The 19,030-nt window shown below is 48.1% G+C and overlaps 1 protein-coding gene across 10 annotated transcripts in view; it reads right to left on the reverse strand.

Moving 5' to 3' along the window:
* The window catches only part of Pitpnm2 (phosphatidylinositol transfer protein membrane associated 2), a 126,784-nt gene that overhangs the window by 13,011 nt on the left and 94,743 nt on the right, over positions 1 to 19,030 (reverse strand). For all 10 annotated transcript variants that reach the window (XM_051205044.1, XM_051205039.1, XM_051205047.1 and 7 more), the window contains 7 exons: positions 10,241 to 10,455; positions 8,867 to 8,988; positions 7,313 to 7,540; positions 4,794 to 5,096; positions 3,945 to 4,040; positions 2,044 to 2,145; positions 1,828 to 1,898 (listed from right to left, as the gene is read on the reverse strand). In XM_051205044.1, coding sequence (XP_051061001.1) covers positions 1,828 to 1,898; positions 2,044 to 2,145; positions 3,945 to 4,040; positions 4,794 to 5,096; positions 7,313 to 7,540; positions 8,867 to 8,988; positions 10,241 to 10,455 — 1,137 coding nt within the window. The remainder of the gene's footprint in view (positions 1 to 1,827; positions 1,899 to 2,043; positions 2,146 to 3,944; positions 4,041 to 4,793; positions 5,097 to 7,312; positions 7,541 to 8,866; positions 8,989 to 10,240; positions 10,456 to 19,030) is intronic.

The following is a 19,030-nucleotide window of genomic DNA, read 5'->3' on the forward strand; positions in this document are numbered from 1 at the left end:
ATTAACTCTGGAAGCTACGATCAAGGTCCTCAAGAGCAGAGGGATTCTGGCAGAGTCAGGGTCCTAGCATACTGCAGCAGGAAAGGAAGATCAAGTCATGGACCTACCTTCCTATACTGGCCAGGCCTGCTATGTAGTCAAAGTGAGACCCTAGGATAATGCACAGCTATGCACAGGGGTATGGAACTATTCCTTGCATAGACAAGGTTGGAGAGGCCTAGGCACAGGTCACGTGGCTCAACAGCACCAAGAAGCTCCTGCTAATTCTTCTGGCAGCCCAGGCTGTGGCCCTTGTCCCCAGAGGCCTCTCCCTGAATGCCCACTGAGCTCCAAGTACGTGTCTGAGAATGACCACTGGTCTGTATCTATTGCACCATGTTATGTTCAAGAGTGTGGGGGTAGGCGGGGAAGAGAGAGTAGAAGAGATGTCCATTTTGGGGCTCACTCTCCTTCAGGGCTGGGGTAGGAACAAGAGCACACAGAGGGCTGCCCACTACAAGCTGGTCTGGGCAGAGGGAATGGTGGCCACTCCCATGAGGGTCAAGTACAGGGACTTTTCCAATACAGTGAGCACAAGTTTATGGAAGAAGTGCCTGCCAGCTCCTAGACAGGTTGGTGCAGTCCAGCTAAGCCTTGTTACCTGAGGATGGGTGGGACTGGGCTGGTGGGGTGTCAAGATTAACCTCTGTGTACTTATCAGGCTACACCCCTCACTATTTAACACCTCAGGGATCCCCACAGGCCCAGACACAGTTTTCTTCACATCCAGCCTAAGACAGGAACTCCCTTTGCCCTGAACTCTAGTGGGAACAGAGCTCACAAGATTAGTGACGCCAGCTATGGAGAGCAAGGGCAACAACCCCCAGTCAATGTTTCTATCAAGCCACCATTCCACGAAGGAAGGCTCCAGTTTGGGGGCTAGTATGGGCAAAAGGGTCTGACTTTGGATGGCAGGGCCCAGAATCAGTGCTGGGCTCCTCCAAATGCACATTCCAAGGCAGATCCTGAGCCTCAGGCCCTGCCCCTCTCCTGGGGACAGTCAGAGCTGTGTGCGCTAAGTCGGAAGGACCTCTGCATTGCCTAACGTTAAGCAGCAACTGACAATAGTTCCCTTCACCTACTGCCCCTTCTAGAAAAGTGTACCCCACCTCAGACCTCAGAGGAGAAGACCCCAGGAGGGGAAGAGGTGTGCCTGCCTCTCCCAGGCCCTGCAGGGAGACCAGAGTTCCCATGGAGGTGCTATATCCACCTTGGGCAGTCTGAAAACAGAGCAGGGCGGTGATTGTGACCATGGCATGGGACAACCCTGGCCCTGCCCCGGTGCAAACAGCTCTGACGGCCTGCAGGTGGGAGGGGCGCGAGCTCAGCAAAGAACCCCCAAAGCGGACACAGGCTCCGTAAAGACAGCTTTATTGGACACACTGAGTTCTGCCTGACCCCAAGGGCCACAGTCACATTACTTCTGCCTAGGCGTCTTTAGCTTCCTTTCCTTGCTTCCTTTTATCTTCCAGGACCACAGAAATGATGGGAACATGGTGGAGATCTTAGTTTTCCTCTGGAATTTACAAGGTTCATTTTATTTCCCCAAAGGAGGAGTTTGGTCAAGGTTTTCCTTTGGGGCTGTCTGCTGTCCCTGGTTCTCAAGAACACCATAGAGATGGGGCTGGCTCATAGAAAAGTGGCAAGGGAGGGACCCAGGCCTCTCTGGTGACTGACTGTCTGGCTAAGTGTGGATGTGAGGCTCTGGAGAGTTCTCTCTCTGTACGCTGCACCCAGCCCCCAACCCCCTCCCCACAGCCTTAGTCACTCGGTGTCCAGGGTACTCACCTCGATGATGTTCAGCTGCTCCACACTGGAGGCTACCCTGAACTCAGGGCCGCTCTGGTGGTATAGACCGTCTGTAACACAGAAGCCACATTAACTGTTGGTGCTGTGGATACTAGTAGCCAAAAGTGAGCTCTGGCCTAGCCCCTGGGTCCCATCATTGTGTGAAAACTGGGTAAGACAGGAGTGGGTCACACCCTCAACCCCCAGGCTGGTTACCCTGTGGGTCCTCAGACTCTGGATTCTCCATTTTGTCCATGAGGTCATTGGAATTCCACTTAGTGATGTCCTTGGGGAATCCTTCCTCTTTGTACAGGTCCTCTGCAGGAGAAAGGAACTTCAGTGGGAACTGGGGACGCACTGGACTTCCTGTGTTTCTGGAGCCCACATATCCAGTGCTCCCAGCTTTCTCTTCTCCCTCCCTGTCTTAATACAACAGCCAGGCAGCTGCAGACCACTTGGCCTTCTTTCCCCATCACAAAAAGTTCCCATTCACACCTTTTTAAAGTGTATTTAGCATATTCATTATGCTGTGCAGACATTACCATTATCTATTTCCAAAATATTCTCATCACCTTGAATGGAAACTGCATGCTTTATCACAGGGGCCAGGGGTCACAGCACAGTGAGTTCTCATCCAGGCCTTTGCCTATCCTGGACATACTCAGTGGATACAGTCACACACTATGTTGTCTTCCAGGCGTGACTCTGTCCTCACAGCTCCATGCTTTTGAGATTTGTCTGCTCTGCAGGGTATGGTGACACCTCCTTCCCTTGATGGATTTACCTTTGTTTATCTGTTCATAGCTAATGCTGTTTAATGTCCAGAAAGACACAGCTCCGCTGCTCTAGCATCTGTGCCTTTCCCGGCAGTCTTTTCCCTCCCTCCCTCCCTCCCTCTTCTTGTTTTTTGAGACAGGGTTTCTCTGTGTTGCTTTGGAGCCTGTCCTGGAACTTGCTCTGTAGACCAGGCAGGCTTTGAACTCACAGAGATCCACCTGCCTCTGCCTCCTAAATGCTGGGATTAAAGGAGTGTGCCACCAATGCCTGACCCCTGCAGTCTTTTTCAACACTAGGTATTTTTCCTTTTAAGGACAAAGAACCAGCTGGGAGGGGAGGGGCACCAAAGACATCTTTCTTCACTCTTGTCAAGTGTAGAGATTGGCTCGGTGACCCTTTTCCCAGTTGTCTAACTCCAGGACAAGCCGAGCATCTCCTTTCTTATTGGACACTGACCCCCTCCCCCAAGTTCTCTCCCTGCAGGTATGGCTAGCCAGTTAATTAAGATGCCACACACGGGCAGCTGTCTGCTCCTCCAAGCTATGGTGCCAGAACAAGAGGGCCTTGCTGTCCGGCTGTGGGCATGTTCCCACTGCTCTGCACTTCTGTCATTTGAATGCTTTGTGGCTGGCTGGGCTGCCAGCATGCAGCCAGGCACATCTTTCTTTCTGGGCCCGCCTGCTGGCCCTTCTGATTTCTTTGAGAACATCTTTGTGGTTCTGGGTGAGAGAGGCAGTGCTTGCATTTTCCAGCATGGCTGTGTGCACACTGTGCTTATTTTGTAGGAAAATGGGAAGTTCATCTAGTTTCTGCTTATTGCTTTTTCTAGTCTAGAGTGTCTATATTAGATGCATATTAATTTGCATTAATTTAACAAAGAAAAGCCACAGCACACAATAAAGCAAGCACAAAAATTGAGGATGCTGTAAGTAATACTTCTTATGGACATAAATTATTCTTGGAAAGGCTTTGGTAGAACAGGTGTGTCATTTATGAGGTAGGGATATATATATGTATATATACATATACATATATATAATGTATGTATATATGTATATATGTAGGTAGGTATGGGAAGGCTGAACCTACCTATTCTCATTCAAGAGAATGGTACCCTCCTTCCATGCCCTGAGTCCTGACTTATAATTAAGTCCCTAGACTAAAGTGAGGTGACTTCCCAGTTACCTCATCTCATTCTCTATGCTCTACTTCCATGCCCCAGGCTGTCCTCTGCAACAGTACAGATACAGGTTACAGGACAGTGTAGTGTTTGGTGCTCACATATTCTTTAACAATTCTTTGCTTCTGGCCCAAGAAGACCCCACAGGCTTCCTGCCTACCTTGTGCATCAAAGAACTCTTCATCTGAGCCTTCATCGGAGTCCCTGGCAATACTCTGCATCCTCCACTCTGAGATGCTATGTCGGGAGGGGCTCGCTGGAAGGCAAAACCTTCTTGTAATGGTCTGGCCTGCAGAGGAAGGCTCTATTGAGCCAGTCACAGCAGGCATGGAGTTGTGATGGCACATGGAGGGCTAAGTGGGCATCATCAGAAAAGCTCACTACAGACAGAAATGGAGAAACTAGGGGCTTAGCATCTAGGGCCGACCTGTGTATAACTGTCCAGCCCTTTGGAGGGAAGGAGCACCCTGCTGTCTTGTCCAGTGAGCTTAGGCTGGGCTGTGAGCTCAGGGGAGCCCTGCACCTGCCATAAATAAGTTCCTTAAATGTGGTCACAGCAGGGCTGACAAATAAAAGCGCTGGCTGCAGGGCAGCAGGAAGAGTAGAAGACCAAGGTTTTGGCTCATCTCATTCCAATGCCATAAGCCCTGGGCCAGGTGCACTGGGATGAGAAGGCATATTACAGGGGCATGAGTGGCTACATAGGGGAGAATTTGCTTCATCTGATACCTTGAAGATATCTTCTCACTTTGGGGGGAACTGCCAGAATCACTCCCCAGAGTTCCAAAGCCAAAGACTGTCTGGGGCTTATAGGTAAGTTTGGGGGTGTTGGCTGGAAGAAGCAGCCTCACTTCATGGTGAAGTCCCACCTAGTACCAGTCAGATGGTGAAAGGCTCCAGAGTTAGCTCCAGAGGAAAGAGCCACAGCTACAAGGACACAGCAGTGGCAAGGTTACCCTGGGAATTGGGAACGTAGGCCTTGAATAAAAAGGCAGCAACCCCAACTCACCTCCCCGCTTGGAGGACCGTGAGGACTTGGAGGAAGTGGACCACTGCTTCTTTAGGCCCCGCCCCAGGGGCTCCCCATTGCTGCTGCTGGGTTCAGTGGCTGCTCCAGATGCCTGGTCTTTAGTGGGGCTATCCTTGCAGAGCTCTGATGTTCCTTCTTCCTCTGCAAACTGGGCCATTTTTCGGGACAGCATAAGCTGTACTTCCCTTTCCAGTTCTCGGATGTTCTCCATGGTCAGCCCATACCACTCATCCTGCCAGCACCAGGCCTGCCGGTGGGCCCGCACCATCACCCGCCGCAGGCCTGTACAGAGTGGGGGACAGAGGTGGGCTCCTATCAGAGGCCGTGTGCACTAGGGCACAGCTGTAGGTCAGCTAAGGTCACTATTCATCTGTGCCTCAATTCCTCTACTGCCAGCCTAGAGGACTGGCTCCTAGATAGCCATGGCAGCTTACTGTGGCTGCACACCTGCAGGGCCAGGCTTGTTAAGTAGAGGCTCTGGTCAGAAGCCACAGTTCACTGGAGGGGCTTCATGTCCCTCCCACTGTACTTCCTGTCTTGATGCCTGATCTACTTTTCTTGTTGAATTTCCCATAGAAGATCAGATTTTAAAATGGGTTAGATCCTCCCCCTCCATCCTGTGTATAGGTATATGGAATCCAGAGGTCAACAACATTGGATGTTTTCCCTCTATTATTTTTCCACCTTTTTCTTTTGTTTTTTATTTTTTGTTTTTTTTTTGAGACAGGGTCCCTCACTGAATCTAGAATTTGCTGATTTGGCTAGACTGGATGCCACCAAGTGCTAGGAATTCTCTGTCTTTGCCTCCTTAGCACTTGGATTACAGGTACACACCATGGAGACGGGTTGGTTATGTGGGATCAAACCTCAGGTCCTCACAGTTCTGTGGCAAACACTTCACTGGCTGAGCCATCTTCCTAGCCTCATCTTTCTTTAAACAAGAAAGAAAAAAAGAAAAAAGCAAGAAAAAAGCTGGATGCAGTGTCACATAGCAATCCAAGCACTTGGGGCGTGGAGGCAGGAGTTCAAGGTCATTAAGGCACCCTTGGCTAATGCTGAATTGGAGGCCAGCTTGAGTCACATGAGACCTTGCTTCAAAACAAACAAAAAAAAAAAACAAACAAAAAAACCCAAAATTCGGACTGGGGAGTGAGATGGCTCAGTAGGTAAGACACTTGCTGCCAAGTTCAATCCCTGGAGTTCAATCCCTGGAACCCACACCATAGAAGGAGAGCTGTCCTCTGACCTCAACAACACTAGATGCTCTTTCAAAAGATTAGAGTTCAGCTTCTAGCACCCACATCAGGCTGCTCACAACCACCTGTGACTCTAGCTCCAAGAGATCCAATACCCTCAGTTGGCCTTCACAGACATTTTCACTCACATGTACATTTCAAGACAGACAGACAGACAGACAGACAGACAGACAGACAGACACACACACACACACACACACACACACACACACACACACACACACAGGGATTTTTTCTTTAAAAAGCATAGAAGTACGTCTCCCTTGTTTGTGGTGTCTCAATGTGTGTTCCTAGATGTTCCTGTGGAGTCATGAGTCTAGGGCTCCAAAGGAAGATAATCAGGGGAGCTTGGACAGCATTCCTTGGCTGAGAGCTCCCAGGCATCTGTTGGCCCACCTGTTCCTTGGACACCTGGGAAGCCCTTGTGGGTGTGAAGGGCACTATATCTGAGCCTCTCTGCCATCTGCAACTTGCAGCCTGTGAAGAGGCAGAGCTATGGACCAGCTAGATTCTAGACCTTCTCAGGTAGAGGAAAGAAAAGCCTGGGAGCCAGAGGCCCCAGTGGCAAAAGGGAGACAGCTACAGAGGCTCTGGCTCGAGTAGGGTGCAGGCTACACTGTCATTGGGCAGTGATGTGGTATGTGCATGAGTAGCAAGCACACTGGTCAGGGACTGCCGTGACATTGGGGACACACGGCTGGGCACAGGCTTTGGGGTGGCTGTTCTTGGCTGTCAACCTGACAACATCTGGAACTAAATAAATAAAGCCCAAACATCTGGGCACATCTATGAGAGATTTTTCTTGATTAGATTGTTTGAGGTAGGGAGGCCCACCCTAAATCGGGGCCACACCTTCTGGGCAGCCTATATAAAGGACATGAAAGAAAACAGCTTTTGCTATTTTCCTGCTTGCTCTTACAGTCACCTGCAAGTCTATTTCTTCATTGGTATTAAAGCCTATTGTTTCTGGATTCCAGGGTATACTGAAGACCATGTGAGATGTCCAGCCTTTGTGGATCGAACAACTAGTTGACCCTTGGACTTTTCATTGGGAGGTAGCCATTGTTGGAATACTTAAAGCAAAATACCCTGCCCTCCCCCCTGTGTGTATCAGTCCATTTTTCTAGGGAACCCTGACTTAATACAGGGTCATCTTTTAGGAGTAAACTGTAAATACACAATCCCAGCACATGCAGAATGAAGGTAGATAGGTAGGTATACCCCACCCCTGCACATACTCACCGGTGTCATGGATGAATCTTTCTATCTTGGACTGCATGCCCCAGTATCGGAACTCCACCTTACAGAGCTTGTAGGCACACATAATGGGAAGGAGCCGCTTCTTGTACTCCTCGATCCAGTTGTCAGAGAGAGGCCCCCGATGAGTCTTGACTGACTGGAATAGCTTGGGGTCTTCTTCTGTCTTATACTCGTTGGGAGGCACAGGATCCTTGACGATGTCGATGGTGTCTATGGGGATACCCTGCGAGTGGTCATGTCTGCCCAAATTCTATTCTCCCTTTCCAGGACTCATCATGTATGATGATGATGGTGTGTTTGAGAGAGACAAGGTTTCTGTAACTCCTAGCCTAGAGCCTTGCATATTGCCTTTAGAATGTGTGTGACACTGGATATTGAACGTAAGGCCACACACATGCTAGATAAATGCTCTACCACTGAGATATATGACCAACCTTATTTTTACTTTTTATTTTAAGATCATATACTAAGTTGTCCAGGCGGCTTTGACTTTGCGATCCTCTGATCTCAGCCTGTAAGCAGCTTTAATACCAGTCTATTCTACCTGGCCTGGTTCTTGTAGCATTTTCTGAAGTCAGCTTGACATACCATGGTCCATGTGTGGAGATAAATGGGCCAGTGAACCAAGAAGACCATGGGAAGAGAAATCCCATGAAGAATATGGGGTAAGGATGGACAGACAAGGCTGTAGAAATCTTTCTAGAGTAGGGTGGCATTTTGGCCATAGGAGTAGAACTAGGAAGCTAAGAAGGCCCATACAGTACTGATGCTGGACTGAGGTGGAATCCTGAGGAACCACTGGGATGCCTGCTGAGGGCAGGGGACTATTGTGGAGGTAATGAAGAATCAGGAGGCAACGGTCCTTTCTCACTAGACTAGGCTCCTGGACAGCATCTAAGCAAGTACACCTATGCCTGAGATTACCCTACAGAAGAGGCTGCAAAACTGTGTTAGGCCCTCAGATGTGTTTTGTTTGACATTTTGTTAAACATTTTATCAATGTTTAAGAACTGGGAAATTTCACATGAAAATCTCTATCTCTGATTTCTCTTGTAAAAGATTTAACTGGGCATAGTGGAATACACTTTTAATCCTAGTACTTAGGAGGCAAGGTGGTCAGATTTCTGTGAATTCTATGACTATATACTGAGACACTGTCTAAAACAAAAAAGCCTAACAAATGGAGACAGTCTCCTGTACAGTAACATCAGCTGGAGAACAAATCAGCAATGGCCACCATCCCTCCAGCCACAGACACTGTAATGGGCCAGCCCACCCTAGGCATGGCATTCACAAATGGCTTTTAGCCAGACTGCACCCCAAGAGGACATATGCACACTTACAGGGAGGAAAAAGCCAACAGATTTGACATGCACATCAAGGACATGGAAACCTGTCCTGCCTCACTCTGTCCCCCCACCCCCTAGTGGAGATTCAAACCTACTCTCAGGATGAGATCAGGCAAGGGCGGAGGGCCAGAGTTAGAATGGTCTGGGGTGGGAATGCGGCCTGCTGGGCTTCAGCCTTCATGCTCACCTGTTATCAGCTGGTTCTTTTCCCCAGGAGACAGGTTGAACACATTATTGTTTTCCCCAGTATCGGTCATATAAAAGGTTTCAATGTCAATGGAGAACTTTTCCACAAAGGGACAGGTGAACCTGGGAGAAAGAACATCCATGGGGACTGAACCCTGGAGGGGCTGTGACAAGCAGCTTGTTGGACCAAAATGGAAAAAAAGTAAGGTGGGTAGGTGGCGTGGTCGATGGAATGAGAATGATCCCCACAGGCTCATATGTTTGAATACTTGGTCCCTAGTTGACAGGACTGTTTGGGAAGGACTAGGAGGTGTGGCCTGGTTGGAAGAGGTGTGTCACTAGGGGCGGGCTTTGAGGTTTCAAAAGCCTATGCCATTCCCAGTTAGTGCTCTGTCTTGCTTGGCTTTATGCTGATGGAGGTTTAAACTCTCAGCTACTGCTCCAGCAACATGGACGCCTGCCTGCTGCCATGCTCCCTGCTGTGATGGTGATGAACTCATCCTCTGAAACTGTAAGCCCCAACAAACGCTTCCTTCTATAAATCGCCTTGGCCATGGTATCTATTCGCAGCAGTAGAAATGTAACTAAGATACACAGGGCTCGCTGAGATGTGACAGTCATGTCTATTTCCTATACTTCCATCTTGTCCTAAGAATAGCCAAGCCAGCTTAGCAGACAGAGATGGGGATGAGAGCTGCTCAACTTCCTTGGTATGGGGTGGTGGGAATGCATGCAGAGCCACTGGAGTCAGTAGGTCTGAGTAGACACTCCTGGCACATGACACTAGCAAGAAGCCCCCACTCTAACAGAACAGCTCTTCTATGAGATGGAGAAGAGCTCTTTGGAATCCAAAACTAGCTCTCAGCATTTTCCAGGTGTGGGGTTTGTGTGGAAGAAACCCTGGGAAGCTAAAAGGGAGTATGCTTGCTCAGTAAGAGCTAGCACTGAGCTCTACTGGGGTTCTGGGAAAAGCCTTGCTTACCATAGGATATATTAAACACTGCTACAGAAGCTGACAGTCCCAGAGCTGGGAGACCTTGGACCATCTGGTCTACCTTCAGTTCACACTTCTTCCCAGCAGGCTGTCTCTGCTCATGGGAACTTAGTGAATGTTCATTCCCTGAACTTTCCTAGATGTCAGTCCTTGTATAAATCCCTGCCTTCATGACATCTATTGGCATTTCTTGGAGGCAGGCATAAAGGGCCATCTGTCCCTTTCCTGCATGCGACTACCTGTGAACCATCAGGGGACATGTATGAGATGGAATTTGATGCTTTTAGGGGTACAGGGGTTGAACTTTCCAGGAGAGTTCCTGGACACATGCTGCAGAGTCCCCCTAGCAGATGGCATGCTGAGGAGTAGAGGCAGGCACACCTGGTTCGGGTGTAGGGGTAGGCATTCCAGGACTCCTCTACTACCCGCAAAGCTGCCTTGGGCAAGATGGAGCGGAACCAGCCAGGGATGTGCATGCCCACATGGTACACCTTGTGGGTATACTGGCCAGAGCCACCAGGACCGTCTGTGTAGGGCCGGTTCTCCAGGATCTCCACGCCACTGCCTTGTCCATAAGTCTCATTTCGGCTTTTCTTCTATGGGGGAAAAAATATGTTGGTGTGTGGTCAATGTAGAAAAGAGGCTCAGAGGACAGAACAGGAAAGGTCTTTGGCCTTGAGTCTGGCTCTTTCTGTGTCATTTAAGGACACCCCAGCCTCTTAAATCTACACTGTGGCTCTATGAGCCCCAGCCTCCTGATGAAAGTGAACAGAGTCCTGGGTTTCCTCTAAGTCCAAGTATTAAAAGCACAAATCATTTATTTGACTCCAATCTATCCTAGGACTGAGCACTCCCAAGATGCTCACTTTTTCCCCCTTTCTCCTTCTTCCTTTTCCAGGCTAGACTTAAACTTAAAGTTGCCTGATCTGCCTTACTCTGCCTTCTGAGTACTGGGGTTAAAGGTGAGCATGGCCACAGGAGTCCTCTTCTTTCTTTCTTTTGTTTGTTTGTTTGTTGGTTGGTTTGTTTGTTTGTTTCTTTCTTTCTTTCTTTCTTTCTTTTTTTTTTGAGACAAGGTCACACTATGTAGCCCAGAATGGTCTTGATTTGCATTTCTCCTGATTCAGTTTCCTGCTGGGATTAAAAGTATGTGCCATCACACCAGTGTTAGATGCCCACTTTCCTGCTTCTACTCAGTTTTGTACTGTTTGTTCCAGCCACAATGATTAGGCAAGAAAAAGAAATAATAAAGGCATCCAAACTGGAAAAGATAGTTTGTTGAAAACACAATCTTTATATAGAAAACTCTAAAGAATTTTCCTTAAATCTCTTAGGCTTAATTAAATGAATTCAGCAAAGCTTCAGAATACAAAATCAACACACTAAGCTGAAGAACACAAAAAGGAAACTGGTTGCATTTAAAACAGCATTTGCAAGAACAAACAGGAGTACATTTAAACAGAGAGGTGAAAACTTGTACACTGAAGACCACAGAACCAAAAGAAATTAAAAGACCTACACAACTGGAAAACATCCTGTCTTCATAGGTTAGAAAACTCAATACTGTTAAGACAACAATAATCCCCAAAGAAGCCTGCAGGACCCATGCAACTGTCAGCAAAATTCTAGGGTAGGAACAATAAATGGATGCTATAATTCATATGTTATTGCAGAGATCCCAAACACATGAAAACAACAATAACAACAAAAACTAAAGCAAGATCTCATACCTCCCTGTATCTTACAAAACCTTGTATTTGAGTGCTGTATTACAACAGCCAGAAAGTGGAAGCCATCTAACTGACCACCTGCTAAAGAAAGTGTATACACTGGACTGGGGAGATGGCTCAGTGAGTAACAGTGCTTGCTGTGCAAGCATGAGGACCTGTGTTCAGAACCCTGGAAGCCATGGAAAGACCTGTGTGGCTGCATACACGCCTGTAACCCCAGCACCAGAGGGCAGACACAAGAGGATGTAGGGCTTGCTGGCTGCCCCAAATGAAAGACCCTGCCTTAAAACAATAAGGTGGAGAGTAAGGAATAAGAGCAGGGTACCGTCAGCCTCTGCATGTGAAGAAACTGTTTGCTCAGGACTTCAGGGGTGGTCAGGACACACAGGTTTGCTGGGGGCTGAGAAAATTCTGTTTCCAGACCTGGCATTGTTCACAAGGGTATATTCATTTTCTGTGAGCCCACCACAGCGGTGCTTATGACCCATGTACTTTCTGTATGTGCAAATTCTTGAATTAAAAGTAAAGAATGGGGGCTGGAGAGATGGCTCAGAGGTTAAGAGCACTTCCAGAGGTCCTGAGTTCAATTCCCAGAAACCATATGGTGGCTCACAACCATCTGTAATGAGATCTGGTGCCCTCTTCTGGCCTGCAGGCATACATGCAGGCAGAACATTGTATACATAATAAGTAAATTGCAAAAATAAATAATAAAAAAAATAAAGAATGGTGGTTGGTGTGCTTGGCCCTAAATGAGACATATACATTACCCCATCTAAAGCTCAAGGAACATTGTGGAAATGGAGACAGAAAGAATGTAAAAGCCTGAAGATGGGGAGGTGTGTTGCAAAAAGTTGTCTTTTGGACACAATAATGTCACTGTGTTCGAGGAACTTATTGCAGCCATGGTTGCTACACAAAGTTTTTTTTTCTCCAAGAGAGGGTTTCTCTGTGGCTTTGGAGGCTGTCCTGGAACTCGCTCTGTAGACTAGGTTGGCCTCGAACTCACAGAGATCCTCCTGCCTGCACCACCAATACCCAGCAGGAATTAGTTTTTATGACCCCTGATTAGACAATGGTCTATAAATGTGACCCTAAAACTTCTCAGGTTATTTAAAAAGACATCTGGAAGGAGGGCTTGGTCTGATCTTAGGTGGGGCCAATGTTTATTTATGGCAAACGGGGTAGCAATGCCTATAGAGAAGATGGGATGTGGTTCCTAATAGAGGCAGAAATGGGCAGAACTGATTTCCATAGTCCACAAAGGAAGCTGCAAGGGTAGTCCTTCAGCAGGAAACTAGCAAAAACATACATCACAAAAGACAGATAAACTACATTTAACGAAAATTAATAACGTGTGTTCTACAGGAAGAAAGTTAAAAGAACTTGTATAATGAGGTTTAAAGGTGGTGGTGCATGCCTTTAGTCCCAGCACTTGGGAGGCAGAGGCAGACAGATCTCTGTGTTCAAGGCCAGCCTGGTCTACAAAGCTACACAGAAAAACCCTATGTCAAAAAACAAACACAAACAAAACAAAACAAAAAAAGATCTTGTATAATGAAATAAGAAAACTTGCCAATAACATCTGGTGCCAGGGATTTGTACCCAAAATACAAAGAGAATGCCTACAACTCAACATCAGACCAATAACACCTTCACAAATGGTACAAAGACTTGACCAGTCATGTCTCCAAGAAGACATACAAATAGCCAGTAAGTGCCCGAAGGATGCTTAACAAAAGAGGAAACACAAACCAAAACCAGAGAGGGAGCACTAAGCTGAATGCAGAAGCCTGAACCCTCATGCATAGCTAGTGGAGGTGGAGACGGAGTGAACCAGCAGTACAGGTAGGCACACAGTCAAAACAAAGGAAAACATAGTTACTCACAGACTTCTGGGTGACACTTATACACAATCACCAAAAGGCAAAGATAATTCAGATGTCCACCAGCAGATGGGAAAACAAACATGGTACATTCATCCAGCAGAACAAGCTTCCAGCCACAAAAGGAATAAAACTGACACTGGATGAAAGGTGGATGAGCCCTGAAGACATATTAAGTGACAGAAGTCAGGCACAAGAGGCTACAAATCATATGACTCCATTAATGAAAATGTCCAGAAGAGGCAAACCCCAGAGTTCAAAGGCCAACTGTTGGCTCCAAAGGACTGGAGTGAGCACAATGGAGCATTCTACACTAAAGTTACTACACAAACTAGCTATCCTGTAACACACTCAAAACATAGGGAAATAAATTGACCCTCTGTAGTAGTGAGTTTTCACTATGAACTTGACACAATCTAGACTCACCCTGGGAAGAAAGCCTCAGTGAGGGCTTATCTGGAGCAAGCTGGCTTGTGGGCATGCCTGTGGAAACTGTCTTGATTAACATTAATCAGTGTGAGAACACTCAGCCCACTGTGGTTGGCATCAATCCTTAGGTTTGGGTCCTGGACTGTGTACTAAGCATGCAGAGGCAGAGAAGGCCCTTCTGTATAGACTTACACAGCACTTAGGCTGTTCATTCAAGCAGAACAAGGCCTGAGCCACCGCCAAGCTGCCAGAAGGGCCAGCATGCCATCCTCCTCACAGGCTCCAGGAACACCATCCCAGCCTTCTAGCCTCTGTGGTATATGGCTGCCTGCCCCTCTCATCTTATCCTACTTGCCTCCTACCTGAGTTGCTGGTTGCTGTGTCCCTCCACTTTTTATAGGGATGACAGTTAGTCAATCTGGAGTAAGTCCTAAATCCACCATAATCTTATCTCAAAAGTCTTAACTAATCATATATACACAGACCCGAGTCTAGATGAGGTCATAGTCTTTAGGTTAGATGTGAATATGAATTGAAACCAGGCACTACTCAACTAGCAAGGTAGTCATCTTGATGACTTCCTGTGGTCAGCCTCCAGCTTGTTTGTCAGAGAAACAACATTGTTGATCCCTAACAGGGAGGCTCCTTGCCTCCTGGAGTGGTCCTTGTGTCTCCTTTCCCCAGTGGCAGTGACTCTATGAGCAGGTCACACCGTCCCGGCCTTACCACCTACAGCATGTCCACAAGTTATATGAGTATTTGAGCCCTGGGAGTGGACTGTGACTGTGCAAGGGACATGTGGATGAAGGGCATCCTACTCCAATGCCTAAAGCCATGATGTCAGAGAAGAAAGAGATGTGTCAGACTAGGAGACTTCTGTGCCCCAAGCGTAGAAAGGCAGCCAGCTGTATCTCCATAGGACTGGCTTCCTGGGGCCAGCTGTTCTACCCTGGACAAGCTCTTTGACATCTCTGGGCTGCCTCATTTGTCATTTATCATTCTGCACTAAAGCGGGTGATGTACTTCAGGTGTAGGGCACCCAGGCTGTTGCCATCACCAGATGAGGGCTATGGATGGTTGTAGTCACCCAGTGAGATGGGTATGGAGACTTGGGGGCATCAAGGACTGGAATCTATGCAGCAACCCCACATAAACTCCATGCAGTACCTCCATGCAGTAGACATTCAACAAAGGCTGGTCCAAAGAATCAATAATCAAGGGATCTAGTCCTCACAATCACCGGCACTCTGGAGGCAATGTATCCCAGTTAAGCCAGCCTTCCACAGGCTGATCCCTGGGGCCCCACTGGCCATAGTAACGAAGGGACCAACATGCCCTCATATAGCTGTGGCTTAGCCATACAAGGTCTCCTCAGCCTCCCTATGCTCTGCCCACACAGGAAGCCACTCTCACAACCCTGCCCATGACCATTCCTAAACAGTGTGTAGTGCTACCCACTCTTGGAGCCTTGGGTTGGCAAGTAGCCACCCAACCTCCATGGGACCACTGAAGTAAGGCACAAAATGGGAAACCCCTCCCCAACAGCTGCTCTCAGAGCTGTCCAGGGTACTGACCAAGCCCATCTGCCCCATCCCCACCTGTATCCAGACAGCAAGGTCTTTGCTTAGCACCCCCTAGAGGACAGACTGCATGGGTAGTGCAGTGATTTGCACTAGCCTTGACTCCGTGGGTACAGAAGTTGCTCAAGCAGGGGAATGGCTCTGAGTCACCAGCTTGGTCTTTTCCACAACCTGTTCCAGCTGCTGCCAGATGAGTCTCCTTGCTATTCAATTAGCTGTCTCCAAAGGCCTTGCACGGAACATGCCGCCTCCTACAGCATCTCCCTGGGGTGTACCTAGATCTGTTTTCCATTTCTCACTCTTGCTACTCCTACCTGGCTTTCATTTGGTACATCCCCTGAAATAGTCTTCACACAGGTGTGGCCAGAATGCTGTGTTACCCTGGCATGACGGGCACACAGTGAGCTGTGCACACATCCAGGTACATCCTGTGACTGAGACATATGTTCACCCTGCAGTGGCACAGGCCCCCAGGAACTCTGGGTTCTGAGGCACAGAAGACAAAGCCCATGGCAGGAGCAGAGAAGCAGACGGATGGGGGTTAGGAAACAGGCACCCAGAGGTCTTTTGGCAGCAGAGAATGCTGGGTATAGAAATTATCTGTTGGTCACACATGATGAGTCGGGCCTCCGGAGATAGAAATCTGGCTGTGAGTGGGTGTCTCAGGAACAGGAAGGACATAGGCACCTAGGTCCCAGTCCCCACATCTAGATTGCCTGGCTGGCCTCTTGCTGAACCACCTGTTCTGCCCCCAGGCCTGTTGGCCACAGCTCACACCACTTCCAACCAGGACCATCTGGGAGAAGGCTATAGGATAAGGGGCAGGCAAAGCAGGCCCCTCAGGTGCCTCCCTTCCTGTACTGCATGAGCAGGGCTCTCTGTCTGCCCCCACTGCCTCCTGATCCCAGTCTGACATGGACTCGCTCATCTCTGAGGTTGGGAGTGGTTTCTTCCTGACCCCACCAGAAGTCCAAAGCCTTCAAGAACCAGACAGACCCCCTGGGAGCTGGGGAAGCCAAGTTGCAAACTTGGCTCAATTTTCCCATCTGTAAATAGGAAAGTTACTTTTGAGGGCCCTTCCAGGAGAATACCGTTTAAGAAACTTATGTAAAGAATTGAGGGGCCAAGTATGGTGTCACATGACTTTAATCATAGCATCCAGGAGGCAGGGGCAGGCAGATTTGTGAGTTCGAGGCCAGCCTGGTCTACAAAGAGTTCCAGGATAGCCGGGGCTGCTACACAGAAATCCTGTCTCTAAAACACAACAGAACAAACCAAAACAATACCAAACAAACAACAGTGAGACTCAGGAAGATTCACTTGTTTGTTCCCCAGAGCCAGGTTCATCTGGGACAGCCTACATGTCCTACAGAGCAAAAGGCCCTTAGCTGTGCTATTGTCTGGAAACAGATCACACCTCAACCTCTAGATAAGCTGCATATACTGGCTCTGGGGTCTCTGATATCAAGAATGGAACCATGGTATTTCTGTGTAAAACAAGTGGTGCTGCCTTTGTTTGCCACATGGGGACTCAACTCTCCCTGCCTTTCTGCCACTGTAGGGCATGAGAAAAGGCTGGAAGACAACTTTAGTTTTTTGGGAAGAGTATGGGGTCCTCTCCTAGGGAGCCCGGCTTTAAAGGCTGGCCATGAAAGCTTACAGACAGGTATATCAGACTTGTATGGGCCTCTCAAGCTGATGGGGACTGGAGCAAGACTGTGCATGTTTATATATGTTTGTACATGCACACATATTTGCACACACACACACACACACACCTGTACATGTATATGCTGGAAGCTCACAGCAGCAGAGAAGGGCATTTATGAGGGTAAGACACACATGATCTATAAGGTAGGAGATGCTTCTACTTAGTATAATCTCAGCTAGCAGATCAATGTTTACCAAAAGACAGTACAAATTGGCCCACTGGTCTGTGTGGTTAGGATACAGATGTGAATATTACACAGATGCTGTGTGTGGATCACTTCACACTTAAATTGACTGGAAGCATGAGGACTGGTGCTAGATAATGAGGTATTTAATGGGGCTGGTAATAATGACTCCATGGCATGCCAGTGGCTAGACATCATACTGCTGGACCTTGAGTGTCTAACCCGGGAATCTAGTGGGGCTGTACTGCCACGGCTAAGAACCACTGCTGGAAAGAGAACTAAGAAGCTGCAGGGCAAATGGCAGCATCAGCAGATGAGTCTGGTCCTTGAACAGACCAAGTTATTTCCAGAGTGCTCAGAGCTAGGGCCTGATTTAAGCCCTTCCCCTATCCCTCTCTAGAAATAATTAAGGGGTAAGTGGTTCAAGAGGGAATTGAGTGGTGCTTCTAAAGCAGCTCAGAGCAAACAGTCCCCCAGAGAGGCTGGGGGCACTTCCGCTCTTTTCCCAGCTGAAGCACTCCTGTGGGAGCTGACTAAACTCTAGTGGCTTCAAGCTCCTCTTAGACAGGTACTGAGTTCCTAGGCAGAAGGTGCAAGCCTAGGTGGGAAAAGCCAGGCATGGTGGTGCACACCTTTAATCCTAGTATTCTGGAGGCTGAGGCAAGCTAATCTCTGTTGAGTTTGAAGCCATTCTGGTCTACAAGGTGAGTTCTAGGACAGCCAGGACTATTACACAGAGAAACCCTGTGTCAAAAAATAAAAACAAACAAACAAACAAACAACCCAGATATGGGTGGAAGCCCTGAGGGTTGTGGCCTGCCCCCAACCCTACTTACTGAAGATTCAGTATGATGCAATGTCTATACACTGAGAAGCCAGTCAGGTACAGGGCCCAGTGGGTAACAGGAACAAGAGGCTTCAATATATATCCAGAAAAGCCAGAGCCAAGCCAAGAGATGGCTTATAATGGGGTAGAGGCTCTAGGCCCTTGGCATTGAGGAAAATCTCCAGGGTTGGTGTGAGAGAAGGGTAGCTGAAAAGCTGGGATGGAAAGTTCTTTAGCGCAGACTCAGCCAGACCCCAGCAGTGTGGGCAGTGGGCTGGAAGTCTCAGGAACAAACAGTATGGCTTGGGGTCTGTGTCCTTGGCTGATTAAGCACTGAGGAGAAAGTCCAGGAGTGTTTCTCAGAGTTCCTGTCAGACCCTGGGAGTCAGGAGTGAGGAGCCAGGTCATGTGCTTTTTAGCCTTGTCTGCCTCACATGCCCCCATTTTAAATAAGGTGTTGGGACTAAACATGTCTCCTCTGCTTCCTACAATGAAGCGCCAACTCCTAGCCTGTTGATCTACAGTGATGTGCATCTAGGAATTACTTAGATTTACATGGGGTCATGTGACTGGGATTAATATAGTTATCAGTAGAAGAAAAACTACTGTCACATGCCCAGCCAATGTGAGGACATGTGAAACTCTAGAAGACAACTGCCATCAGAAATCCACCCTGCCCGGGCTGGAGAGATGGCTTAGGGGTTAAGAGCAGTGACTGCTCTTCCAGAGGTCCTGAGTTCAATTCCCAGCAACCACATGGTGGCTCACAACCATCTGTAATGAGTTCTGGTGCCCTCTTCTGGCCTGCAGTCTCTGTATACATAA

The sequence above is a fragment of the Phodopus roborovskii genome, unplaced genomic scaffold (genome assembly GCF_943737965.1).
Source record: "Phodopus roborovskii unplaced genomic scaffold, PHOROB, whole genome shotgun sequence".
NCBI lineage: Eukaryota > Metazoa > Chordata > Mammalia > Rodentia > Cricetidae > Phodopus > Phodopus roborovskii.